The 13,827-nt window shown below is 35.3% G+C and overlaps 2 protein-coding genes across 3 annotated transcripts; both read left to right on the forward strand.

Annotated features, from left to right (window-relative positions):
- Positions 1-1,722: 1,722 nt before the first annotated feature.
- LOC149385073 (RAD3-like DNA-binding helicase protein) lies at positions 1,723-6,829 on the forward strand. Of its 2 annotated transcripts, none has more exons than XM_089625943.1 (9): positions 1,723-1,898; positions 2,361-3,002; positions 3,076-3,164; positions 3,735-4,088; positions 4,336-4,638; positions 4,736-4,969; positions 5,062-5,283; positions 5,442-6,012; positions 6,409-6,829. In XM_089625943.1, exons 1-9 carry the CDS (start codon positions 1,763-1,765, stop codon positions 6,618-6,620), a joined length of 2,763 nt encoding a protein of 920 aa, XP_089482069.1. In that variant the 5' UTR covers positions 1,723-1,762; the 3' UTR covers positions 6,621-6,829. The 2 variants fall into 2 exon arrangements, with proteins under 2 accessions (XP_089482069.1, XP_089482070.1); XM_089625944.1 differs by having other exon boundaries at positions 1,728-1,898; positions 2,402-3,002.
- Positions 6,830-8,119: 1,290 nt separating this feature from the next.
- LOC149385074 (uncharacterized) lies at positions 8,120-9,259 on the forward strand. Its single transcript, XM_089625945.1, has one exon. It carries the CDS (start codon positions 8,503-8,505, stop codon positions 9,127-9,129), a length of 627 nt encoding a protein of 208 aa, XP_089482071.1. The 5' UTR covers positions 8,120-8,502; the 3' UTR covers positions 9,130-9,259.
- The last annotated feature ends 4,568 nt before the right edge of the window (positions 9,260-13,827 follow it).

The raw sequence follows: 13,827 nt of genomic DNA on the forward strand, positions 1-13,827 counted from the left end.
TAGTCATCTGTTACTATTTTATTATTATCGATATTAAACAAATTTCGTACTATAATTATATGTTGAGCTCGTCAACTATTTGGCCGAGCTTGACATCTTATTGTTCACATTCAGTATTTAATAAAGCTATTCGATTTCGCCTCCTTTATTTTCCACTTCGTGATTGTACTACTATTTAGACGTTAATTCGGTTTTATTCAATTCTTATACAACGAATTATTGAGATCCACATAAATATAAGTGAATCGATACATTAAATATAATATATAATTTTCGTGATTGTTGATGGACCGACTACAACATCTACAAAATTTATGTTCTATATTGAATGTTGTATAACATTGAGATTTATGTTGTATATTGAGTATTGTATAAATGATTTGACTAGTTTAGGTTTTCCTGATATATATATATATATATATAGAGAGAGGAAGCGGCTATATAGTCAAATAGAATTTAAGCTTTTGCAAAATAGCCGTAGTTTGCCAACTATAAGCAAATTAGCCTAAGTAAGATTAATCTAGGCTGGATTAAATTTAATCCGAACGAACTATAAAAACGGAATGTAAGCTTTATGAAGGCTGGATTAAAATTAATCGAGGCAGGATTAAAAGTCGTAGTACTCTCAATTGGCTATTTTGCTATACCTAATGAAACTATGGCTATTTTGCAAAAGTCATAGTTTGAATTGGCTACTTCATATCATTTTTCCTATATATATATATATATATATATATATATATATATATATTTCACGTGTTTTATATAGATATGAAGTTATCCGTACATTCGTCGGTATCCGATATACTAATATATTTGGATCGGTAGAGATTGATATTAAAATCATCATAATTTATCAATTGATAGTTGATAAATTCATAAAGAATGATATAGCTAAATAACCAATTTAAAGTTATGAATTTGCAAAATAATCAAAGTTTGTCTTAATCTAGTGAAATAGTCAAAATGTGTAGTAATTTGACTTCAATTTTTTTATACCCAAAGATTAAAGTTAAAATGATATATTGCTTATAATAATCGTAAAATTTTTTAATCTTGGCTATCAAAAGAGTTTTGAAAACGTAAATTTGGCTACTTTGGCTATGTTGCTAATCAATAAGTTTCAAATATCTATTGTACAATTTTTCCATTCAGAAATTAAAATTTCAGTATTAATATCGGTATGGTAAATTATAATGAAGAATTTGCTGTTAGAGCATCTTTAATGGTAAGCAAATACCATATTTGCTTAACTTGCCACATAAGCAATTTAAGCTACAACTAATTTAAGCAAATTTGTTCTCTATTGGTAAGCTAAATCACTCTCCTAGCTTAACTTTATCCCACATGTCAATAATTAATATTTTATTATTATTTTCTATTCAATTCCCACTTATTAAATAAAATAAAATAAAAAAATTGACCCATTTAATTGCTAAGCTAGTAGCTTAGTTAAACAAGGTAGCTTAGTTAAGCTAATAGGTAAAATGCAAAATAATGGTAAGCAACTAGCTTACAACTTTTGCTAATTGCTAGCAAGTCCTCACAATTGTTAAGCTACAAACCATTAAAGGTGCTCTAACTAGAGGCAACAAACATATTGAACAGCGGACAAAACCAAAAATATAAAATAGAACGCGCGGGAATGCCTTCTAGGGTGGTTTCCCGGTAAAAATATAAAATATCAAAATGCATCATAAAGTAGACGAAAGGAATAGAGAGAGAGAGAGAGAGAGAGAGAGAGAGAGAGAGAAATTGGAAAATGGAACCAGAGAGAGCGAACGCGCCGAAGTTTGAAGGGTTTCCTTACAAACCCTATTCTATACAGATCGATTTCATGAACGCTCTCTACACCTCTCTCGACAATGGCGGTGTCTCAATGCTCGAAAGCCCCACCGGTACATCCCCTATTTTCTCTATTTTGACTTCCTGCGAGTGTTACACATCTTTGTTTCAAGTTCAGTTTCCCCTTCTTAATTTGAGCCAAGTTGGTTCATCTCAAAGTTTTCCAACTAATTGGGATCTAAGACTATAAGTTATGACTTGGGTCTTGTGACTGAACAGTCATTTAAGTTCATTTATGCAACGAGCGCTTATTCGTTGCATTTTTTTTTTCCTGGCTACCAGCCATTTGTTTCTGGATTTATTCTAGATTTTAAATATCATGCTTCTGGGGCTTAATTTGAAAGCTTTTTTTTGGGTAGGAACTGGGAAAACGTTGAGCATAATTTGTAGCACATTGCAGTGGTTGATCGATAGGAGAGAGAAAAAAGAATCTGAGAAAAAATTTGTTTCTGGATTTATTCTAGATTTTAAATATCATGCTTCTGGGGCTTAATTTGAAAGCTTTTTTTGGGTAGGAACTGGGAAAACGTTGAGCATAATTTGTAGCACATTGCAGTGGTTGATCGATAGGAGAGAGAAAAAAGAATCTGAGAAAAAGGCTGAGCCTGATTGTAACAGTGCAAGAGGTGGTGAAAATGGCTCGGATGACGAGCCCGATTGGATGAGAAACTTCGTCACGAAAAAAGAAACTCGAAGCCCGGAAAAAAAGGTAAAGAAGAATAAGTTTGGGAAAGGAACACGGAAAAACAATATGGGAAAGAAACCTGGGACTTTCAGTGACCCATTGTGCAAGGACTCTGAGAAAGGTTCATGCTGTAAGAAAGACGGAAAAGACGTGGCGAATGAGAGAGTGGGATCGAATGAAGAAGAGTTTTTGTTGGAAGAATATCATAGTGAAGATGAAGGAGATCCGGGGAATAGGAAAACTAATAAGAGGACCTGTGGGGTTTCTGTTAGTTCATCAAGTGATGAAAATGATGACGATGATTGTTCTAACGAGGAGGGCGAGGAAGAGGAAGAGAAATTGAAGATATTTTTCTGCAGTCGAACTCATTCACAGCTCTCACAATTCGTTAAAGAGTTAAGGAAGACGGTATTTGCTACTGAAATAAATGCTATTTGCCTGGGCTCTAGGAAGAATTTTTGCATTAATGAAGGTAAACTAATCTTTCAATAAAACCTGTCCATTGAAGTTCGTATTTAGTAATGGTTTAGGGTTATTTATTTCAGAGGTGCTGAAGCTTGGAAGTGCTAGTCGCATCAATGAACGCTGCTCGGAACTTCAAAAGAAGAAACACGATAAAGTCTCCAAAATTAAGGTAGCCAATATTTACTTCCCTAGCTATTCAATTACCCTCCTTGAAGCTAGTACTTTTACAGCTCCTGTGACGAGAAAAGTAGGATATTAAAGAAGACAACTTTTCTCAATCTTACTAGAAAGCTACAGAAGAACCATTCCCTCAGAGGGAAGTCTTTCAATAAGACTACCTGCAATTTCAATAGCAAAAGTTAAATTTACAGTTCCCTGAAGTAAGTGTTTAAGAAGAAGTGCTTTAAGCAACATTCGCAGCTACTAAACCATAGGAAAAAAATAATGGTTGAAGCTACGTCATAAGAGGTTTATTTCTTCTTCTCGAATATCATTTTGTTTCTGTTATGTATGTCAAAGTCTAACCCCCATGTCTCTCTGCTCAATTGAAGTTACAAATAAAAAGAAAATAGCATTCATTGATCTTCCATTTTTTGTTAGCGTCCCAAAAAATGGATGGGTAAGCTTATAGAAAATACTACAATATCGAGCTACTCTAGTTGAATTTACTTTTGTTCCTCTTTCATGGGCCGAGTGAGGACTTTCTTCATCACTGTCACTGATACGCAATTGATTTCAGAACTTGGGGGAAGGGGGAAGAGTGCGCAGGACCAAGGCTTCATCCGGTTGCCCAATGCTTGGAAAATATAAACTGCAAAAACAATTTGGAAGTGAGATATCTCAACAAGGTGCAATGGACATTGAAGATCTTGTTCACCTCGGTAGAGCCCTAAATACTTGTCCGTATTACGGCTCTCGAAGCATGGTTCCTGGAGCAGATCTTGTTGTGCTACCGTATCAGTCTCTTCTGTCCAAGTCATCTCGTGAATCGCTTGGCCTGAATTTGAAAAATAATATTGTTATCATCGACGAGGCTCACAATTTAGCAGACTCTCTTCTCGACATGTATAACTCTAAAATCACTTTGGCTCAAGTAAGTCCAATCATAAGCTAGTTGTTAAATCCATTATCTGTATTTCTACGGGAATTCAATCTCTGGCTTCTTGTTTGAACCCTGTTGAGAAGTGAGAACAAGTATTGACCCATCAAAGAAAAGCCTTCATTTGCAGGAGAATTTATTAGCGTGGTTTTAATTTTAGAACCTAGCAGCAATAGGCTCATTCGATGCTGATGCCGTTTGTCTTAATTGAATATTTTTTGTGTGTAATGTCTTCTTTCAGCTGGAAGATGTGAAGAACCATATTGAGAAGTACTTTGAAAGATTTCGCAATCTGTTGGGACCTGGAAATCGGAGATATATCCAAACTCTTATGGTTTTCTGTAGAGCTTTTCTGCAAGGTCTGTGCACCGAGAAGGATGTCAATTGTACGGACCCATTCCAAGAACCGGCAAAGACATCTGGAGCAAGTTTTGTTTCAAATTCTACAATGGCCATCAATGATTTTTTATTTTCTCTAAACATAGACAACATAAACTTGATCAAATTGCTTCAGTACATAAAGGAAAGCAACATTATGCACAAGGTGAAATATTCCTGCTCACCAGCCCCGAGTAATTTCTGTTACTTATTTTATTCATCATTCTTTATTTTGGGTTGTCATGAACTTTTTGTCTTCCCAGGTTAGTGGATATGGAGATAAATTAAGTAGCTTGCAAAAAGCATCGACCCCAAAAGGTAATGCAGAATACAGTGACGAAGGAAGTACTTTGTCCAGTTTCCGTGCTTTAGCTGATATGTTGAAGTCCTTGACGAACAAGGATGGCGATGGACGGGTTATCATATCAAGGTCAAGGGGACAACAAGGAGGATATTTGAAATATGTCATGCTGACTGGAAAAAATATTTTCTCCGAGGTTTGCTAAAAATTTGCCTTGATTTGCTTTTTGTATTTTTGTTTTGTTTTGTATATACTAATACCAACTGTCAACATCCCGATTTAAAGTAGATTGTGGGTGAAGCACATGCTGTGGTTTTGGCTGGGGGAACTCTGCAACCCATAGACGAAACAAGAGAACGGCTCTTCCCATGGTTGTCACCGAGCCAGTTGTCTTTCTTCTCGTGCAGTCACATTGTTTCTCCAGAGAGTATTTTGCCGGTTTCAGTTTCTCGCGGACCTTCTGGTCACCCTTTCGATTTCAGCTATACTTCCAGAAGCTCATCCGAAATGGTTTGCAAATCGCTTTTGTCGATAGCTTGAACTTATTCTAGTTTTCGGTTTTATAGGTTCATCTCGTTTTTTTAATTCATGCATAGTTCAAGCCAACTTGGAGGAACGTTCAGAGGTTAATTAACCTCGTGTTCTTATTCACGGACCTGACTTCGCAGATACAGGAGCTCGGGCGCTTGGTCTGCAATTTGACGACGGTGGTTCCTGAAGGAATCGTCGTATTCTTTTCTTCCTTTGACTATGAAGAGCAGGTTTACAATGCCTGGAAGGAATCAGGGATCCTCGAAAGGATCGCGAAGAAGAAACGCATATTCCGAGAGCCCAGAAAAAATACCGACGTGGAATCTGTTCTCAGGGAATACAAGGAAACAATCGATATGCTTTCAGCCGGGAATCTCAAATCTAATCCAACTATCACAGGAGCAACACTTCTGGCTATAGTTGGCGGTAAGATATCAGAAGGGATAAACTTGAGCGATGGCATGGGCCGATGTGTAGTTATGGTTGGACTACCCTATCCTAGCCCCTCTGATATCGAGTTGATGGAGAGGGTCAAGTTTATTGAAGGATTGGGGAATCCGGTTTCAACAAAAACTTCTGATCTTTCTCTCCATGATGAGATCAGCGGTGGAGATGCTAAGTCTGGGATCGACATCCTCAGAAGTTGCAAGCACAGGGGAAGAGAATACTACGAGAATCTTTGCATGAAAGCTGTGAATCAGTCAATTGGTGAGTGATAACCACCTTGGAACCATTCCACTTTTTTAGAAGCGGGTTTCATGATGCTATTCAAAGTTCCACATTTTAGCCTGATATCTAACCGGGCAAATATCTTAGGCTAGTTTATGGTGAAAATTGATTCCTTTGTTGAATTTTCAAATTATGGATTGACCTCTCAGTCTGCCATGCCATAATCTTTGGTATGGACAACAAATACATACCATAATAAACTGCATTTATTTTTGGGACATTTAATTCTATGCGTTTCTCCAATATAATATAAAGTTACATTCTTGTTAGCTCATTTCATTTTGACTCACCATACATTATTCATGTGTGTTGCATATGTAAATAGGAGCCACGGTGAATTAACTGCACATTGTTTCATTTCATTGTGTGTTTCAGGCAGAGCGATTCGGCACGTTAACGACTATGCAGCGGTTTTGCTGGTTGACACTCGGTACACAAACACATCTGACTCAAAAAGAAACTTCTCTCGTCCAACCACCAAGCTTCCTGAATGGATAAAGGCCCGTTTAGCTTCAACCGATAATTACGGGGAACTCCATAGAATGTTGCATCTGTTCTTCAAATACAACAAGAACAGAGGGTTTTAAATCAGATATTTCATCTCTGTAATTCGGTTGATTCAGTAGAAACCGTAGGCAGATATACTTGTTTGTACATACAACCTAAGATTAAAACGGGATATTTCCATACATGTCTTGTACCCGCGCATTTATATCCATCACATGCTCTCTGTATACATTATCTATAAATACATAAAACTAAAAATAAAAATAAAAGATTTACATTTAATTTCTGAGAAGTAAAACTCTTATGGAACTTGTAATGGGGTTGGAATTAAAGACCTACAATTGCTTCCTTATCTCCAAAGGGCCTAGGTTGAGAGAGGTGGTTTTTGTCAAGTCAATTTTGTAATTGTCTTTCTTGTTTCCATAAATATTCAAAACTCTTAACATTGTCCTACTTGATATCATCTAGGTTAACAGACACAGTGGGCTAAGGGCTGTATGTTTCCAAGGGCAGCTCTTCAGCCAGGTAAACAGAACAGGTATTGAATGAGCAAACCTAACAATGGCCAATTCAAGTCCCTCTCTGGTCCCCATTGGATACCAAAGAGGCTGACATAATTTTCCATGTCTCTTCCTAGCTGCAATGAGCTTCCATATTTCCAAGTAAATTATATATTAATATGCATACATACATGTAGAGTTGTTCAGAAGCTTTTAACACATCAACTGTTTGAAAATGACTTTAATGCTCAGAGTTCTCAATGCACCTTATCATGCCAATCAGCAAAGCTCTTCTTCTATCACCTACCTCTTTCCAAATTGGGGACCATGCTGTTAATTCTTATAAATGCCAATATTTTTCATTTTTTTTTTTTTTTTTGGCTTTATTATATTTTGTTTTTATAACTGTGTTTTAGGCAGTAAGAGAGTCTCTCATCAGAACTATCAAACAACCAACTATAAGCAAGTGAAGATTAGAGTGTGGAAACTGATGTAGACCTTTTACTTCCCATGTGACTCCTTGACTGTGCTGACAGCAACAAAATTTGTATCTATTATTTTTGAATTTTGGGTTTGACATGTCAATTTTGATTTCAGATAATGAACCCTTTAAATTCATAACCCTGCTGATTATAGCAATCCCTATAACTTGTGGCAACAAAGTGACTTGTGCTTCTTTCTAAGCTTGATATAGTGCAGTGGGATCTCTGTTCCAACACTATGCCAATTCAACAATGGATTAAGATTTAAGACCAACAGCGCTAAGGGTCCCACAGTTTCAGAAGAATAAAAAAGGGCAACCAAATCTAAGTTATGGTTGAACTCAAAAGATAAAGGTTTACTAAATTACAATACATGCTTTATCTTTGTCTTTAAAGTATAAACCGAGACATAACAACCTGGTACCTTTAGCTTTGCATCTTAATCAATGCCTAGGCACTTTTACACAACAAACAGTCAAAATCAAATCATCAATAATAATGAGGTTCCAAAGTTTCTTATCCTTCATAATCCGCTCTTTATTTAAATTATGTCCCTTTGCACGTACAGAATATGTTCTGAACTTAACTTTCATTAATTTGGGGGTTTTTTTTGTTTTGTTTTGTTTTTTACATTCACTGCATTGTACAAAAAAAAAAAATAATTGAAGTATACATAATAGCAAAGGCCTCATCATCATCTGTACTCTCATAATCACAGGCGAAAGGAAATATGACAAAGATGTCTTGAGCTTTCCTTATTTAGTGATCTATATATTTATTTTTATTTTTAATCTCCCAATTAGCTTTGTCTTCAGGTAAGCTCAAGAGACTTGAACTGTCTCATTCTTTCCTTGTTGTATATCGAAAGAGAGAAAAAAATAATATCCAGAGAGAGAGATAAAGCAAGATTAGAGCTGTGTCTCTTCTAGTGGATTGCTTAAAAAGAAGAAGATATTGGCGTAATCAAACGAAAGCCACAAATGCTGTTGAGACAGACAATCCATAAAAGCAAAAGCTTGGCAAGGAAAACCATTAGGAATCTCAAGCTCTTCTTCTTCGGAGGCTACCAGAAGCTCCCGAAATCGCTGTCGTTCAGAAGCTTCTCTTGCGGGAGTAGGAAGCTGAAGAGCTGTAAGACGGACCAAATCTACAGCGATCTGTACGAGGAATGGGAGGCTCAGCTTGACGAGATAAGCAAGAGAGAGAGCAAATCCGCCATTGCAGAGCATCCGCAGATGAAGGAAGAGCAAGAGCAAGAGCAAGAAGAAGGCATCAAGAGTCCATTGAAGATCGCGATCTCGAATGAGAAGACGATGGCGGCGAAGAAGAAGAAGAGTCGTCAAGGGAAAGGAAAGGACGAAGGTCAAGGAGGTCAAGTGCTTGCTCGGAAGATGAAGGACTTGGAGATGGTGGATTCTGGAGATATGGAACAAGCTCTGGATATCGAAGAGGCGATCCATTACTATTCGCGCCTCAAAAGCCCGGTTTATCTCGACATCGTCGATAAGTTCTTCGTCGATATGTACTCCGAGCTCTCTGTTCCTCAGAACGCTTCTTCTGCCAAGATCAACAATTCCAAGAGGAGACGTGGTTCCTTTAGGCTCTAGATTTTTAAATGCTTGTAAGCTTTTTTTTTTTTTTTTTTTTTATTTCTTGTACATTGATTTGTTTCGTGTCATTTTCCTTTTTCTTTCTCTTGTGCGTTCGTTATAACAGTTTGTGTCTCTTTTGGATTCATTACTTTTGATTGTTTTCTTTTCTTTCTATTTCGTTAATTAGTCTTGTCCATCAAAAAAAAAAAAAAAATCAGAGGAATTAGAAAGTTCTTTTGTAATCAAACTCACGTAACACGAATTTTTCTGTAATTTTTTTTTTCTTCTTCTTTTCAATTTCGTCGCTGCAATGAAAAAGAAGAAACAAACCAGATATATGACAGAAGATTTATTTCTCTTCTTCAATCACTGGTAAGTATTTATGATCATAGAGTAAAAGGAACTAAAGAAAAAAGAACACTGATGAACTATGCGCAAAGACTCCGATCACCGACCCACACCAAATTCAGTGTGAGATAAGACATATTTTGACGTGAGTTTACTCCAACTCACAGTAAATTTTACATCAAATTTGTAGATAAATAGTTTTACACCAAATCTAATGTGAATTATTTATCTACATCAAATTTGGTGTAAAACAATTTTTAATTGCAAATTCAACTTTTAAAAAAAATTAATTTATTATTTTGACCATAATTTATATAAAAACTACATATCATCAATTAAAAAAAAGAGTAAATAAGATAACATTAATAAAACATGACATTAATTAAGCACAATACATACCATAAGATAAACATCAATTATATTATTAATAATAAAAATACAATTTCAACAAAAATTAAACTTACGACACACTACGTACTATGTTGGATCCTACGTGGCATGGTTTGATTCGGCAAAACAATTTTGTTAAAGTTGTTTGAGCGAATCTGCAAGAAGATGTTCAAGACTAGGGTTACTTGTGCTGCATTGTTCTCCCGTGTGAATATAACTGGAAACTTCCTAATTTTAGTTAAGAATATATTGGGTATATATTATCGGATATTTGGTTTCCGATTTTGTGAGATTCGCAAGAGATTTTATGTATTGACCTAATAAAGCTCTTTGGAGTGGAATTAGGTCATTCACACTTTTGTTAGGTAAATTCACGCTGCCTAGAACCTTTAGTTAGTCTATTTGCCTTGTAGATCTTCATCGACAACAAACTATTGATGCTTGCAATTCTATGATCACTGCCTTGATCTAAATTTGTAAGTGCGTGTGTTTGCATTGACGTATTTGATAATCTTCGGGAGAAGATTGTGACATAGAGAGGGAGTCTCGAATCTGAGGGCAGCTCGGTTTTTCATCCACTGGATAGAGTCAAAGACAAATGTGTTTGTCACGAAAAATTTTATTTTCTGGGCCTCAAAGTGGAGAAATATCAAAGCTTCCCTTTTCACTCTCCTCCACATTCCCACTCAAAATGATTTTTTCTTACTTTCAAATTTAGGACTCTGACGCTCAAATTAAAGAGTGACAAAAAAGTAAAAAATTTTCTTTCATTTCGTGTTTCAATTGTTGTAGGATGGTTTTAATAATGATTAGAGTGAGAATTAGATGATTTGGATCGGTTTTTGAAAAAGTTAGGATTTCGAATTTGAAATTTTTTTCCGATTAATTAAGTTGAAATTTGATGAAATTCATAGCTATTTACGATGATTTACGATGAAATTCAAAGATTTAAGATGATTTTAAGTTTTTTTTTCCGATGAATTCGGATGAAATTCAAATATTTAAGATGATTTAAGACGAATTCGGATGAAGTCCGATGAATTCGGATGAAATTCAATGAATTTAGATGGATTCTGATGAACTCGGATGGATTCTGATAAAATTCAAAGATTAAGATGAATTCCGATGAATTCCGATGGATTCTGATGAATTCGGATGAATTCGGATGGATTCGGATAAGTTCGGATGAAATTCAAGTGAAATTTAATGAATAAAAATGGAAAAATGGACTAAAAGGGTATTTTTTTTGTCCGAAGTTGGGTAAAAAGTTCAATTTTAGACATTTTATAACTAAGTGGTCTAATTTTGATATTTCTTCACTTTTGAAGCTCAAAAAATGAAATTTCTCTTTGCGAGAAGTCATCAAACTTAATATTCATATTCATTTAACTAATTGATATAGTGGATTGTTTTCACCCGAACGTATCTGTTCACCTGAGGTAAGTTGTTTATAGGCGAACAGGGTTACCAATTCTCTTGTGTCCTTTACTCGCTTTTGTTTGATTGTTTGCTTGTTCATCACCTTCATTAAAACTGCCTAAAGCCAATAAGTTGTCCAATAAGTTGTTCCACCCCCTAGTTGAATAACCATCTTAATCACGTTAAGTAATTTCATAATAGAACAAACAAAATTCAAAAGCATGCATAATAACATAAATACACAAATTACTTGAACAAACTATCATGTTTTTGTTTTTTTAAAGTGATTTTTTTAATATTAATTTTGTAGTATTAACATAATATTTAATGTTAATATAAATTTATTTGATATTTTTTATATAGAAAAATAATATAATATTTAAGAAGATTATTATTGACATAATAAATTAATAGATGGGTTAATATGCAATTGATATGAAATAATATTGAAAATTATTAAAAGAGAATATATATTTTTTTGTGAGATTTTGTGTTGTGGGATGAAGTGAACACTATAGCTACACTAATTTAGTGTAAAAGTTTCACTAATTTGGTATTATGAGTTGGAGATGGTCGGAGTAGGAATCACACCAAAGACTAGCAATCACTATTTATATTTCTCAATGAGAATCATGAATATAAATGGACACAAATAATTAACAAATTATTACCTAACTAACCCACCTAAACTAAATTTTTTTCTAAATAACTAGTTTTTTTTTTATAAATTTTAAATAAATAATTATAATAGCGACGTGTCATCTTCCGGATAGTTTCTAGTTTTCATATTTGTCCTTGTGTTTCACGTTAACTTTTTGTAAATTATAGTCAAAATATTTTTTTTTAAGTAGTAAAAACTAAGACATGACACATGCATCATATAATGGAGACATATGCATATGTTGGACTATTTTTTAATTATAGTTTGACTATAATTTTAATGGAGCGTAGATATTTGGCTAGTTGATATAGTTTATTCTTAACAAAATAGTCCACCGAATCCGTAGTAAATTAATTAACTAAAGAGAAAATTTAATTAACCCTTTAGTTTATTAATTTATTGCGAGCATGATGGGCTATTTTTTAATAAAATGAAACTTTTGTTAGAATTTTAAAAGGAGTTAAGGGGTTGGCTAATTGCTACAATATTTATTTTTGAAACATTCTCTTTATATTCAAATGCTCAAATTTCTTCGGTTGTGTTTACAATAATACAGACAAGAACCTTAATAAACAACTCTTTATTGTACTAGATTAGTCTAAAACTAGATTTGTTCCGTACATTTTTAATATAAGCCATTATATTTACTAACGCAAATGAGCAGTGATCACTCTTAAATCGTATAAAATGGCCAATCAATGGTACTTAATTTGGTTTAGTGCTAATTTCACCCCACTTTTGAAATAAAAGTCGTGAGTTTAATCTCTGTCTGTGCAATTCTCCTTAAAAATGGCTAACTTAAGTTTTTATTTTTCATTTTGTGATTGCCAATTTATATACAACTTATTTGTTAGCGGACTTTGTTATTCCCTTTCTATATTATACCAATTTTATACAATTTAAAGTCATTTGTTTCAATTTCTTTCCCAAATTATGCATGGGTATAATAGACATAGGTGTAGAAATTTAGAGAGAAAATATGAAAAAAAAAAATAATTTTCTACTTGTTGTACGTCATGAGAGGTGAGAGTCTATTTATACAAAGAGGTAAGTGTATAAAAATAATTATATCTTTACACGGAAAATAAGAAAGACAATCTAAAAAATATACAAGACATGGGAACTAGAGATAGTGTAATTTATAAGGTGATAGTGCAACTTCCAAAGAAACAACCCGGGACTCGTAAACTTTCTTTATCTACAAAAGGGACATGATTTAGTGACGTAGTATCAATCTTAGTAATTTTCGACACAGTGACTGTTATGCAAATGTCAGTTCATGAAGCCGGGCCAGAGAAAATAATTTTGATCAATCGTGATAGATAATGTTTTCAAAGAGGTTATCATTTCTCTACCGGGCCGAAGAAAATAATTTTGATTAATCATGATAGATAATGCTTTTAGAGAGGTTATTGTTATCGGTTCGTTCCAGACCTTCGGAATGGCACGACGGTGCGCCGGAATGCAACTAATTTGGCCCGAGATTTGGGCCCACGTACTTCCATCTCGATTTGGAGAGGCACACGGAGGAGTGAGCCGAACACAACAGGACCAACTGGCCCACATTCATTCCCATGGCCGGCCGGCCTTCGGCCATGACCAAGCGTCGCCGACCGGTCCCCTGACCTTCCCCGGGCTCTTGGCCAACCAGTCTTCGGCGCATACCCGCCAACATGGCCGATCGGTCCCAGATCTTCCTGGGCTCACTCAGCCTCCCAGCCACGAGGGCTTCGGCCCACGGCCATGTGCATGGTCGACTGGCCTACAATGTCCAACGGTCTTTCGTTCCGCCAGCCAACCAATAGCACTATTACCTGGCCAATGACCTTCACCAACGTCAGGCGCCGGCCAAGTGTCTGCCACGAGTCAATGGGTCGGGCGGCCCTCATCCGCAC

The sequence above is a fragment of the Urtica dioica genome, chromosome 9, assembly GCF_054948205.1.
Source record: "Urtica dioica subsp. dioica isolate 48M chromosome 9, U.dioica_male_clone48M_v1_H2, whole genome shotgun sequence".
NCBI lineage: Eukaryota > Viridiplantae > Streptophyta > Magnoliopsida > Rosales > Urticaceae > Urtica > Urtica dioica.